This window comes from Eretmochelys imbricata, chromosome 4 (assembly GCF_965152235.1).
Source record: "Eretmochelys imbricata isolate rEreImb1 chromosome 4, rEreImb1.hap1, whole genome shotgun sequence".
NCBI classification, from domain to species: domain Eukaryota; kingdom Metazoa; phylum Chordata; order Testudines; family Cheloniidae; genus Eretmochelys; species Eretmochelys imbricata.
In genome coordinates, this window is record NC_135575.1 from 83644029 (window position 1) to 83658406 (window position 14378).

Sequence of the window (14378 nt, forward strand, 5' to 3'; positions counted from 1 at the left end):
ATGTATTGTAATTTCAACTGAAATTCTGGTACCCTTCTAGGCAGGAAGAGCAGCCAAAGCCATTTTTACTCCATCCATGCTTGAGGAACTCTGACGAAGAAGTAAGATTCCTGCAATCATGTTCTCAAATTCTGGTGTATTGTCTCCTACCCTCAAAGGATGCCCAGTCTCTCAGCTTGCGCATAGTCCTTGCAGACATACTTGCAACAAAAGGTAGATTATAGATCAGAGATAATTAATCACTTACCTACTACAGTACTAGTGATTACAAACCATTTAATATACTTGTATTGATATCACATTTTAAGTTCTAAAATTAAACTTCTGTCACAACTTGCACATGCAGAGACTGGTACGGTTAATATCTTATAGATGTACATGAGACACTTAAAAATTCATAACATTAGCTAAGTAAGGGTAAGGCACTGAGCTCTCTTGTGCTGATTTAGCAAGGCATTTCATTATGTGTTTAAGCACATGAAGTCAATAGGGCTACTCACCTGCTCAAAATTAAGCCTATACTGAAGTGCTTTCCTGAATTGGGGTCAGAGTGCTCAGCACCTTGTAGCATGGAGCCATTCCATCCTCTTATTCTGTTCTAGAGGAAACCAAACCTTTAGCATTCTACACTGCAGTGACCTTCTGGAGAGCATTTGGGTGGTCATAGAAGTTTATACCTTACTCAGATAAGTAAAATTCTAGACTAAGGATGTGAACATGACTGAAGCATGATATAAGATCTAAAAAAAACCCCAATAACTATCCATTTATTTATTGAGAATTTTAGTTCTTATTTATAAAATGCACTTTTAATTGGATGATGAGACCACTAATCACTCTGTCCTTTTTTGAATTTGGAGTTGGGGACAATTTTTGATACTGCAAAGTCCCAAGTAATCCCCAAATAGTACAGTTCCTTTTTTTAATTCCTAGTTCTGCACTTTCCTAGACTCTAATGTGTAACGTTCTCTGAGATACACAGCAAGAAGAGTGGAAATAGACACCTGAAATATTTCAGTTTAGGTTCAGCTGCTTTAACATGTGTAAACTTTTTAATAACCTGAATTTCCAGTTTCCTCAATCCTAATGACAGCTTACAGTAATGAATAGAGAAAATAAAAAGTTTAGGAGAAGGGTAAACTTCAGTCTAAAATGAGTGATACACTATGTAATATGGGAATTACATAGTAATTTCTTGGAATTTTATCAACCTGCTTTGTTTTAATTTGTGTCCAAAATGTTACACTGAGTTTGTTTGAGTTTGAAGATGACATTTGCTCTTTTGCACAGTGATTTTGTTCTTAAATTTCTCCTCCCAGTACTGAAGCCAATGGTGGAGCTGCTGAGTGATCCAGATTATGTCAACCAAATGCTGCTCAGCCAGATGGAGTACAGAGAACAGGTGAATGAGCATCACAAGAAAGCCTACACATATGCTCCTTCTTATGAGGAGTTCATCAAGCTCATTAACAGCAACTCTGACGTTGAGTTCCTGAAACAACTAAGGTATCCGATGTTCATTTATAGAATGTTCAAAACTAAGCATGCTTCTCCTGCCAGTCCATTGCTGAGACCTGAGTGAAGTGTGATTTCAGTGAAGTACAGAGAGGAAATATAAGCCTTAACATTTAATAAAGCTCCAAAATAAGCTACTTTCCCTTTAGTCAGCAGGAAATATTAAAATTATTCCATTATAACTGGCTAGTGTATATTAAAGTCTCCTCAATCATTTAAAGACATATAAGAACCTTGTATGCAGCATGCCCATGATCAAAGGAGTCAGAGAGAAATAATGTGTTGACTTTCCGTTACTATGTAATGTCTTTTTAGTAAATTGCATCTCTAACAAATACATCAAGTACTTCCTTTTGGGCTGGCCAGTTCTGTAATGTGACGTTTAGGGACTGGGTTGTAGTGTGTGTGACGACCTCCTAGGAGGTTTTGAGGAATTCTTAGAGGCAGATGGCTCCCAATCATTCCCTCTTGAATATATCTCAGGTTCTGCGTTTGGAGGCCATCATTTAACTCCTATAGAACTAAATAAAATAATAAGATCTTATATGGAATGAATATTCCCTTTCTTAGTGTTCTGTGCTGTGATACCAAGGCACCTATCTAATATTCTTCCTTAATACCTCCCCATTTTTTTCTCCCTCTCCTTCCCAAAACTTGGAGCATGGCTTCTCTTTTCACCTATTCCTTCCCTCTTCCTTCATGATGCAAGATAACTCCCATGTTCCTAACCTGCTTGTAAGCACCAGAAGAGGGATCCCCACAAAGGGCCAGCAGTCTCCCACTTGCCTAGAACAAATGCCTATTCCAGGTTTCATGTTAGTTCTTGCCCATCTGATCTGCCTCCCTTTTGTTGCTTTCTGTCTTGAGGAAAGAGTTGGGAATCACTAGCAAAGGTAAATGGGTTATGTTGGAACTGCATGGTGTTCCTGGCATTGGGGAGGGTGTCAGGCTGCATCTTTGACCTTTCTAGTGTTGCAACCTGTCACACTTCCCAGTGGCCAGTTGTGTTTTCCAGTACGGTTCTGTATATCAGTACCTCCAGGTGCTGAAATAAGCCAGTTCCCAGGTATCTTCCGACCAAGAATTAGCAAGTTTCCTAAGGGCGTCATCACTGTCATCATTGCCATGAATCTTTTTTTTTTAGGGACCAGATTTTTAAACCAATTGTCACGAGTTGTAGCCTACAAGTGATTCTCTGACTAAGCCAATAAACAAGGTTGATGGTAAAACTAGGTTAACTCAACAAGTTGTCCTGCAAAGATGGAAAGAATACTATGAGTCCACATGTAACCATCCTGAAGCAACTTGATGTCCAGATCTGGATGCATTCGCAATAGATGCAATCCCTGGCCCTGAAACTTGTGGAGATGCACCTGTGTTGGAAGAGATTTGCTCAAGCATATAGAAACTGCGAAGCAGGCATGCTGCTGGACCTAACAACACAACACCCAAACTTTTAAAGTGTGCCATTGAGCCCATTACGTCAACTTTTTTGTCCAGACTTGGACTACTGGGAAGATACCAGCAGAGTGGGAGGAAGGGATCATCATCCTGCTCTATAAGGGGAAAGGTCCATGCACTGAATATTGTAGCTATAGACCAATAACTCTACTCTCTGTCCCTGGAAAAGTCTTTGCATATGTCCTACTCACCTGGCTCCAGCCTTTCCTTGTGAAACACCACTGCCCAGAGCAGTAGTGCTTCATTCCTGGCTATATACAATGGATGCTATACTTACCGTTGTCTTTTTTCTGAGATCCATTATGGATGTAACTGGCCTTTGATAGCAGCATATGTAGTCTTAAAGGCAGCCGTTGATTCTGTCACTAGAACTGCCTTGTGGAAGGCCTTATGGGGCATCAGGGTTCCCAACATCCTTCTGACGCTAATTCAAGATCTGCATAATGACTCAGAGCACGAATAAATTGCGGGACCCATAGGTCTTACAGGTGTCACAGTAGATCTGGGCTGAAATAGGGATGAGTCCTGGACCCAGTCCTGTTCTGCTGTGCAATGGATTGGCTCATTGAGCATATCTCTGCAAATGTAGGTATAAGCATTGGTTTAACCTATTTTAATGACCTGGATTATGCAGATCATGTTGTCTTCTTTGGTCAGGATGCAGATGTCTCAAAGACACATTAAAGAGTTTCCAGCATGTGGCAGCTGCCCTTGGATTATGAGTTTCTTGGACAAAAACAGAAATCCTGAATGTCAGTGCAAAAGTTGCAATACAAGTCATGTGCTTCCAGATGAACTGTGATAAACATCCAATGAAGTGAGCTGTAGCTCACGAAAGCTTATGCTCAAATAAATTGGTTAGTCTCTAAGGTGCCACAAGTACTCCTTTTCTTTTTGCGAATACAGACTAACGCGGCTGTTACTCTGAAACCAGATAAACTGTGGAAGCAGTGGATGATTTCATCTATGTAGGCAGTAAACTATCATCTGATGGGTGCAGCCAACCAGACATTCTAAGGAGAGTTGGTTTAGCCATCTTAGCCATGAAGGGCATGCGTAGGGTCTGGTGCCAAAAAAAAAAAAAAAGGTCAAACTATGTACAAAAGTACGGATTTATCAAACCTGCATACTTCTGGTTCTTTTATATGGATCTGAAAAAATGGATGTTGCTTAAAACAAGACATCAGGAGGCTGGAGGCATTTCATGTGCATTGCCCGTGACAGCTACTGGGTATAAGATGGTTTGACTTTATCTGTAATAGGGATGTATCAGTGGGAACTGGCCATCAGAGTACTGAAGTCATCATTGGCTGCTGCTGGCTGGTCTTTTTTGGTCATGTTGTATGTCTCAGAAGCAAAGCCCGAGCACGTCTATCTTCAGAGCTCAGAATCAAGGTCAGGAAAGGACACTGCCCAGTCATGCAGTCAGCAATTAACTGGGCTTCACCAGCTCAGCAATACCCTGTAGAGCTCTTAGATGCCTAGAATAAATGTGTGGTCTTGGACACTTGATGCTACAGACCTCCTCTGTGTAAACATGTTGTTGTTGATTATCTCCCCTTTCCTGGATCTTGCACCCTTTTCTGCACTAATTTTTTCTGAATTACTTTTGTTTAATATTGGGTAGCACATCTTTTCTTCTGCACTTGCACTGGTGCTGCTATAGCAGAAGCTAGCCATTTTTGTTTGTGCTTTAGATTCTCTCTGCCATTCCCATGGAGTGAGCAACCACTATCTGCTTAAGATAAGGACATAGTTGTCATGTGACAACCACAGTGAATGGAAGCGTTACTTTGAAATGACTAAAGTGGGGTTATAAATGCATAAGGGGTGACGCCTCCAGAGGTGGATTTCAGGATATGGCCCTACTGGGCAAATACACTGCTTGACCCAGTAGTAGGGCTGAAGTTGTTGGGAAATGGAATGACTGGAGAGGCAGAGTTAACCCGCTTTCTGCACACAGGCACCCATGTGCTTGCTGTACATACGCATGCATCCCTCCTGCTGGGTTTTTCTAAGGGATTCCCCCTCTCCTCCACTAGGGCTGTCAAATTCAGGGGGTTCCTCTCCCACTTTCCTTCTCTTCTGGGATTCTTGAGAATTCCTCCATACACACACCGTATTCTTTGTAGCAGTGGCTTCAGTAGGGTGGAGGATGGTTGCTGAGGGATCCTTTAAAGGCAGCTGTATCTTCCTGTGCTCATAGAGCCCTCTGCAGGGGAAGAAGAACTAGTGTTTCTGTCTCTGGGCAGTGATCAAAAGTGTAGGTGAGAGAGGAGATTTGTCAGCAACTGAGGATGAGAGTGGAATGGAGACTGAGGTGTTCGGGAGCAGCACTAGGGCAGGCTGTATGGCTCTCTTAGGTACGTCTGTCGCCCCCTGGTAAGGAAGCACTGTTATCTCAATTTTACAGATACAGAGATAACTGAGGCACAGAGAGACTAAGCAGTTTGTCCCAGGACACACAAGAAGCATTTGGAGGAGTAGGAAATAGAACTTGGGTCTCCCACTTCCCAGGCCAGCATCCTAACCACTGAACCATCCTATCTCTCATCATCCTCATAGCACAGCCAATGTGAGAGTATTAACCTGTTGGAACACTGCGGAAGCAGTTTCCATGATGGTGTGGGTCCTGATCTGTGACTACTGAACACCCCTCCTGTTAGATCCATCGCCATCAGTCCATGTGCTTGGGTCTGAATAAACAGCTTTTCTTTTTTGTTCTCTCTTCATTTCCACACCCTGCTCTGAAACAACTTATATTTTCCAAAGAGGAAAATGCATTTGGTGAGAGAGTGAAATGATTTTGTTGCTTGGCTACATCTTGTTCATGTGCTGTAAAATTTGCTCTTTACTCCGGGCCAGCATGCTGTGCTACCAACAGTATAAATTACCCCTTGTTAGACTGTTGGAAACCTAAATAGACATGAGGTCTATTAGCGTAATAACACTAATGGAGCTGTTTGTTTCTGTTGAAACCTAATCCTTTTGTTATTGTTCTGGTACAATTAATGTGCACTGTATTCTCTACTAGCTCTCTAGGTCCCTTTAAATTGTAATATCAGAAGGCAAACTCTCTGTATGAAGTACTGTGTCTTTTGTCTACATTTGTATGTTCACTTTCCAGTCTACAGAGCGGTGGACTTATATCGAGCTGTGATCTTGTAAGCCCCAAGCAAGGTTGGGTCGGATCAGAACCTGAATGGGAAGCCTCCAGGAAAATCTCAGGATTCTTGCAGGGACATGGTGTTTGTGATTCAGCAGGTGATACGGTTTCCTCAGGATCTGTGTAATACCAGTACCCTCGCTTGGTGTCCGAGTTATGCTGTGCTACTGGAAGTGCAGTTTCCTTGCTATGTTTAATTTATCTGTCTGTTCCCATCCCCCTGATGTGGAGAGCATCTGTGGAAGAGACTCTTGTGGCCATGTAAAGATTCAGTGGCACATTTTTCAGAGTAGGGTAGTGATTTGCCTGTGAATGTTCTAAGGGTTGAGGTTGGGGAAACCACACAAAGGTGTCTCTGTGGATGAATAAAGTAAATGACATTTCATAGTATATTTAGGTAATAAACCATAGGAAAGTATAGAGGAGAAGGGAAAATAAGCTCTTGAGTGCTTACAACTAGGAACAAGTTACTTTGCAGTGGGGAGAATTTTTCTGATTACCTCCCTCTAACAAATAAATCTCCGGCATATGGGTATCAACCCTAATTTCCTGATCAAATTCCAATCTGGGTAGTAGCATTCTGTTCACCTAAAATTCCCTGTATCCCATAATTTTAGTTGGAGGACTCTTCATTCCTTGTCCTAGAATGATGCGTAGGATTTCTGCGCACTTTTTTTTAGGCTGTTAATCCACAAAGGTCAAAGAATGACAAACTTTTCATTTTAGTTTTGTTTATATTTGAAAATAAGCTGACTGAGATTGCCTTTTGGTAATCTCTAAGCCATCTGATTTAGATAGTAACAGTTCTATAGTTTAGACTTGGCTATTGAGGAGAATTATCCTAATAAACCATAGTTAGTGAGAGACTCAGTATTCCTTTGAAACATCCAAATGGTGGTTTGTCATTGGAGAATTTAATTACTTCCCATTTCCTGAGATCAAGATATTATATCACTGGACTGAAGGAAGTCTCCAGGTATTGATAGATAATTCCTCAGATTCTTATCTCACTGCAGTCAGAGTAGTTCCAATTCCTAAGATAAGTGGTATCCTCCATAATATATATGGATACACAACTTCCTTTTTCTGAAATCTCACCGGACTTTCTGTTAGATTGATTTATTAACAAAGTTTTGATAGGACTTCAGGTGATTGGAACTGGGTACTTAATGTTTGGGTAGGTGGGAGGATCAGGAGCAGGGAAGATTAAAAAATGAGACAAGCAGTTGGGAAGGGGACCATAGTGTGGTCCGACCCAATACAACCACTCTTATGTTCTTAGCAAGAGGGTTAAAGAGTTGGATGGGGGTTGGATGGGCTTGAAATCATTTACTGGTAAGTGTGCTAATCTTCATCATTCCACATAGCTGATAGGATTTCCCTTGTAATAAATCAGTTTATGCTGCTAGTATTTTCCCTCCTTAATTATGCAACATGGACAATAGCTTAGGCACAAATTCATTCACAGTGAGGCCCCTTGAACCTTATTGTCTATCCAAAAAGACAAGAGTCCATACAGAAATTTTGAGTGGGCCTATATGCCCTAACCCAGAGCTGACTGGGAAAATGTAACGTCCTTAGAGATGGGATCATAGCTGCCTGCCCACACTGTGGAGAGATGCAGGATGATAGGGCTGTCCCCGCTTTGGAGAGTTAATTTTCCAGGACACTAGAAAAAAGCAATTGTGGTTTGGAGGATGGGGGAGAGGGCTGGAGCTTGAGAGGCAGACACCGAGGCCAGGTGGCTTTTCTCCTTGTTCCTGCTGGAATTCTTTGAAGGTCGTATAACCATTTGGGATTATGTAGCTATAGAATGCCTAAAGATACTTATACCTGGCCATTAAAGAATAGGATTTTTTTTCTTTACAATAAAACACATCTCCCAGATTTTCAAAATATATCGGGGTATGAGGAACTTTGTGCATGAATCCCCTACTAGCCCACCTTTCAGAGAGGCCTGTTGAGGTTGTCTTTTCTTGTAATACACTTGGTCAGCCTCTGCCTAAAGAATGGATAGACAAAGAGAAATCCTTGATGGCCCCTCAGTGAAAGATACTATGGACAGTTTAAAAATAAGATGGGTCATTCCACATTCAAAACCATCAAATGTCAAACAGACATACCTGCCAGGCTATTAGTAATCTATTGGGACAAAAGCAAAAGCCCAGAGAGCAGAGTGCACTGTTATAATTCGTATAGCTAGATTCCATAACAACTTATAGAAGCCTTTAAAAAAAATTTTCTACCTCACGAGAGTGCTTGGGGGGTAGGTATGTGACAGATTTCTGTTACCAATCTACCGTTGCGTCAGATAATCAGGCTGACACCTCAGGATCGTTTGGGGAGAGATGACAAAACACACCAAGTGTCTAAATTTTAAAGCTTTATTAATAAAATATTAAAATAACGGCAGAGTGCTGGGAACTCTCCCATGTCACTCGGGGGAAAAAAAAAGTGTTAGTGTCCCAAGCCCTAACCCACTTTCATACTCACACACGCACTACCCAAGACTGGCCAGGCCTGGGTGTAACATTAGAAGAGAGGAGGGGAAGGGTGGATGGGAGTGGTGTCCTGGGCCCAGTCGTCCGAGGATCCGCTGTTGATCTCCGAGTTGCTCCAGCTCTCATGAGGGTTTTAAGTTCTGGGCTCCTGGGAGGGCGAGGGGGTGGGTGGGTTGGGAGGATGGTAATTCCACTCAGGGACCTCTGCTTCTGGTGCCTTTTGTGCCAGTTCAAACCGGCTTGCTGTGGCCTCCTTGGTTTCCCAAAACATCCCGGCTCCAGAGAATTTTTTTTCCCTTCTATTGGCCTTCGCTGTCACCGTCTCATTTGCTCTCACTGTTCTTGCTGCTATCTCTGCAGCTCTGCTCAACTTAGTTCTCCTCTTCTCACGGCTGGGCAGCTGCTGATTTCTCTTCAAGCCCATGACCTTGGGCCAGGGCCAGTGTCTTAGCTTCACACGGAGCTAGCTGAAGTGTTGAGTTAACCTGTTCTCTGCTCTTCTTCTTTCTCCCCCCCCAGCCTCTCGTATTCTGCAAAGGAAACTTCCACTCTCTGCTCACATGCCTTTGACCCTCCCCAAAATGGTTTGCGATGCTTGCAACAGGGTTAGCCACATACAATGCTGATCTGCCTTCCCCAGAGACTCCCTGAGGGAGGGGGCCATTGGGGTGTGACAGTAGACTGTTCAACTCTTCAAAAGGTTAATAAGTGGCATTAAAAATATAACGGCAACTTTTAAAAATCTCTTAAAGAACAGTCACTTCCCTAATATTTGCCAATGAGCACAGTAGTGCTAATCTGAGGGTGGAACGTAGTTCTTTAAATGTCTGTTAGTGGGTTTTAATGGGGCATCTTTTTATTATTTATTTATTTATTTATTTTATTATGTTAAAGGCAACTATGGGCTTTGTGGATTAGGAAGATATCCAATTAGAACTGTTTGGACAGTTTCCTTAGTATTCTCCTGCACTGCCTACATAAATTGGCCTTGATTGGAAGGTTATGTTAAAGCCTTATCTATAAGTGTGTAGTTGGCAATAGCCAACGTGACAAAGCCATGCCCTTCACAACATTTCCGCATCCTCTACATGAAATATCTGTCGTTCTTAAATCTTATTGCTGAGATTTCTCATCTTGACAAGAATTCCCTATTGTCTTATCTTTAATACAAAGAACCTAAGTTGAGAAAGCCAACTCTTTTTTTTTTTTTCTCTCCAACTTATCTGAACTGTCTTAGGTCTTACATTATTCTGTGTGCTGTTTGTACATGTTTTCTTTAGAGTTCTGTATAAACAATAGAAGAACTTTGTTTCGTGTTGTTAGTGTTTGAGAGAGACTTTTCAAGTCGTAGTTTATTAGTATTAATAATATACATTTTAGTTCATAATTGGTTCCCTAGTGAAAACTTGCTCTCTTGTTATGCAGACACATCCCTTTGGCTTCCATAAGTGGAAAAATGTAAGAATGGCCATGCTAGGTCAGAACAATGTTCCATCTAGTCTACTATCTTGTCTTCCAACAGTTGCCAGCAATATTTCCTCTAATTTTTCCCATGCATGTGTGGAATGAATTTATCTGCACCAATATGGAGGTGATGTGTGGCGGGAGTGAGACCAAGGGGTTTGGAGTGTAGGACGAGGCTCAGGGCTGGGGCAGAGAGTTGGGAGTGTGGGCTCTGGGGTCAGGCTAGGGATGAGGGATTCAGGGTATGGGAGGGGCTCAGGGCTGGGGCAGAGGGTTAAGGTGAAGTGGAGTGAGGGCTCTGGCTGGGGGTGTGGGGCCTGGGGTGGGGCTGGGGATGAGGGGTTCAGGGTGCGGGATGGGGCTCAGGGCTGGTGCAGGGGGCTGAGGGCTCTGGCTGGGGGTGTGGACTCTGGGGTGGAGCTGGGGATGAGAAGTTTAGGGTGCAAGTTACCCAGGGCTGTGGCGGGGAGAGAGGCGTCTCTCCCCAGCTGCAGCAGCCCTGGGGCTGCAGGTGTTGCTGAAGCCCAACACACTCCAAGCTCTCCCATCACCAGCCCCCCCCACACTCCACGCTCCAGAGTGAAGTGTGCACACCCGGGGGGCCCCTTGGTGGCCTCCTGCGTGGCTGTGCAGACACGCACCTTAGAGGCAACGTAGGTGGCCAGTGCCAGATGCTTCAGATGGAACGAACTGAACAGGGCAATAACTGAGTGATCCATCCCCTTCCATCCAGTCAGCATCTGGCAGTCAGAGGCCTACAGACACCCAGATCATTGTCACTGACTGTCTTGGATAATGGCCATTCATGGACCTATCCTCCGTGAATTTATCTGTTTATTTTTTGAACCCAGTTATGCTTTTGGCCTTCACAACATCTCCCTGGCAATGAGTTCCACAGGTTGACTGTGTGTTAGGTGAGGAAGTACTTCCCTTTGTTTTGTTTTAAACCTGTTGCCTATTAATTTCATTAGGTGACCCTTGGTATCTTTTCTGAGACAGGGTGACCAGAAATGCATGCAATATTAAGGTGTGAGCATACCATGGATTTTATAGTTGCATTATGATATTTTCTGTTTTATTGTCTATGCCTTTCCTAATTCTGTTAGCTTTTTAGATTGCTACCTCACATTTGAAAGATGTTTTCAGAGAACTGTCCACAATGACTCCAAGAACTCTTTCTTAAGTGGTAACAGCTAATTTAGACCCCATCATTTTGTATGTATAGTTGGGATCAGAGTGGATTTGATTTAAATCATGATTGAAATCACTAGTCAGGAAGACTCGATTTAATCTTGGATTTCTACATAAAAGTGCATCTTGTTGGTTGTTATAACCTTAATATATATTCTTCACAACTCAGAGATAGATGTAGGTTTCATTTTTAGAAGGTACACACTATACATTTTTAAGTGATTTATTTTGAAAACTTTTCAGATTAGTTTTACAGATATATCTGTAAATGAATAATTGTTTGGTTATTTCATTTACCAAAGGTAAGTGAAGCAGATATTTATGAAGTCATTGGGAGGTGAACTATCTCCAATTCAACAGGTTAATCATTAATATTTGGAGGATTTTCTTGCCATGCTGTATTAGGAGCAGGACATCACCAGATAGACATTTACATTGTTTTATTTAACTAAAACAATAACATTATGTATTCTGGATTTTTTCTTCAACCGCAAACATATAAAGTTTTAACAAAACAAGCATATGAAATTTGAATTTAGTTAAACATTCAAGTTTTTTAAAATCAGGTTTGTTTTTGTTAAAATTGTTTTTAACTAAAATAGTTAAACAAAATATTTTTTAAAAAAAACCAAAAATTAAATTGACTATGTCAGCCAGGTCAACATGAGAAATTTAAAATATTGGCTTCTGCAGCTAACTCAGTTGTCTTCACCTTCATTTTCCTGTTTGTTCAGAATCTGGAAAACAAAAACAAGCTTTCCTGCTTTTTCAGGTCCCAAACGATTTCTCAATTTGGAATAAATTAGTCCAAAGGAAGAAAATATTCTTTCTACACTGGCAGAAGAAGCTACTGCTGTTAATAGTGAGATTATCACTTCAACAGTCTCTGAATCCGAGTGCTTAAGTGACTTCCACCAGTTCACTGGAGTGACTTTCTTTAAAACATCATAAGCAAACATATATTTCTTGAATGGTTCACCCTTAGCTCTGAAGTTTATTATAGTAGGCATTCTGGAGGGATGATTGCTGGATTTCCATGTCGTAGCCAGCTCCTCTTCTTCAGCAGTTAAAGTTTGACCCTAGTACCGAGTATTGAGAATATTTGCAAGAAAATGAGCTGGAGATAGTGCTTGTCCCATTCATTTTTTTAATGCTTGTAATTTAACTCTGTCATTGCATAGTTTTTTTTTTAAGATCTCACTCAGTTCCTTCCAAATTTCAACAGCATCAGCAATAAAACAGCTGTTTCCCTGCATTTTGTTCAGCTTGGTTCCTCCCACTTTTTTCAGAGCAGCTGCTGCAAAGTGGTTGTTACGGAAGTATTTTGCAATTTCAAGAACATTAGCCTTTATTTATGGAACACTGAAGTCTTTGGCTAGGAGGTGCATCAAATGAGCACTGCAACCGTATGTTATTAGCTTGGGACTCTCTTCTAAACGGCTTTTCATGTTGGATACATTTGCAGCATTGTCTGTGACCAAGCTGCATACTAGACATTTTAATTTATTTTCACAGTTTGTTATAGCTTTTACTGCTACTTCTTCTAAGTGTTCTGCTGTGTGTGCATTTCCTGATGTATCAATTGTTTCTGTAAGGAAGACATTCCCTTCTTTGGTTGTCACACAAGCACATACAACAGGATCATTGTGGACATTGCTCCACCCATCCAGACTCAGGTTAACAATTTCACCCTCTAGACCTTTTGCACACTGCTCAATTTTTCTTTCATACACTTTATCCAGCAATTTGCCTCCGACATCTGCTGTGTTGGGTGGACTGCATCCTGATCTTAATGACTGAACCATGTTAATGAAGTGTGGGTTCTTAATCATATGGAAAGCAAAGTTTGTTGCATAAACAAACTGGGCAATTTTTTCATCCATTACCTCTTTTTGTAATCTGCTGGTTCCTATCGCAAACTTATCTATGGTTGTTTCTGGATGCTGGAATTTTTTTTTTCTTTTTGCTACTGGTGATATACTGTGGCTGTGTGACATACATGATGTGACTGAAACCCTATTATTGGCAGATAACTCTGAAACTGTAGAAAATGATGGTGATCTTGAAGGTGGATAGTCTTCAGAATCCTGTATGTTGAGAATGGATTCTCCTAAACAAAATAAGTCAATGCAGTTATTTAATTATTATTACCATACTGCTCATTTAGTATTACTCATTGCATTCACTGACACATAGTACTACTTTAAAGGGGGAATTATAAAGAGAAGATCTGCCTATTTCAGCTATTTATTTTTTGTCACAACTTTATCTGAAATGATAGTACCATAGAGTAACAACTATATTTTTTGCTCAAACATGAGAATTCAAGAATAGTCCAGAAGGAAGACCGGCAGTCCTTAAGAAAGAAGTATGAAATAAGAAAGTTAACTAACCTGAAGATCCTGCATGTTCAGACATGTTCCTTTCATCATCTTCAACGCAGCGTCCTCCTGAGGAGGAACACTTCTCATGATGTTGTTTCATTTGGCAACGAGGCCTTGCATTTCTTTGTTGCACTGTTTGCATTTTGAACGCATACCTGTCTTACCCACAGGTAGAGGAGCTTCATTAAAATATTCCCAAACTGTGTCTTTTTTACAGCCTGCTGCCATTATAGGTTTTCCCTTCTAGGGAGAGAATGGCATGGTAGATCTCAAATCAATGAAGACTACACTTGGAAGGACCTTCTGGAATATGCTGCTCAAACAATTTCAGTTTTGTTTCTACTGCCTGTCCCTCCCTTCTCACATTTATCTCCAGACTTTTCCTTGTCCAGATCTATTCTTCCCCCAACAATCTTCTATTTATTAAACGTTTTGAAACTTTGCACTTTTAGAGAGAGGTCAAGGATTGATTCTGTGTACACAAATTTGTAGAGGGACAGTAGGGTTGAGGTCTGCTATTTCTCACCTCTTTGTATTATTTATTTAATTATTTAAAAACATTTTTGCTGTTAACAAGCATGTTATTTCTGGAGACACAAATCCACAATTTGAGAACTGCAAAACTAAACATCTCTGATGGTATCTTCTAGACTGAGCACTGAGTCCCGTTGGGTAGATAGAAAGATTAACCTAAAT

The 14378-nt window shown here is 41.2% G+C and overlaps 1 protein-coding gene across 1 annotated transcript in view; it reads left to right on the forward strand.

Annotated features, from left to right (window-relative positions):
* The window catches only part of SNX25 (sorting nexin 25), a 169415-nt gene that overhangs the window by 59818 nt on the left and 95219 nt on the right, over positions 1 to 14378 (forward strand). Inside the window, exons 4-5 of the mRNA XM_077815548.1 lie at positions 41 to 213; positions 1320 to 1506. Coding sequence (XP_077671674.1) covers positions 41 to 213; positions 1320 to 1506 — 360 coding nt within the window. The remainder of the gene's footprint in view (positions 1 to 40; positions 214 to 1319; positions 1507 to 14378) is intronic.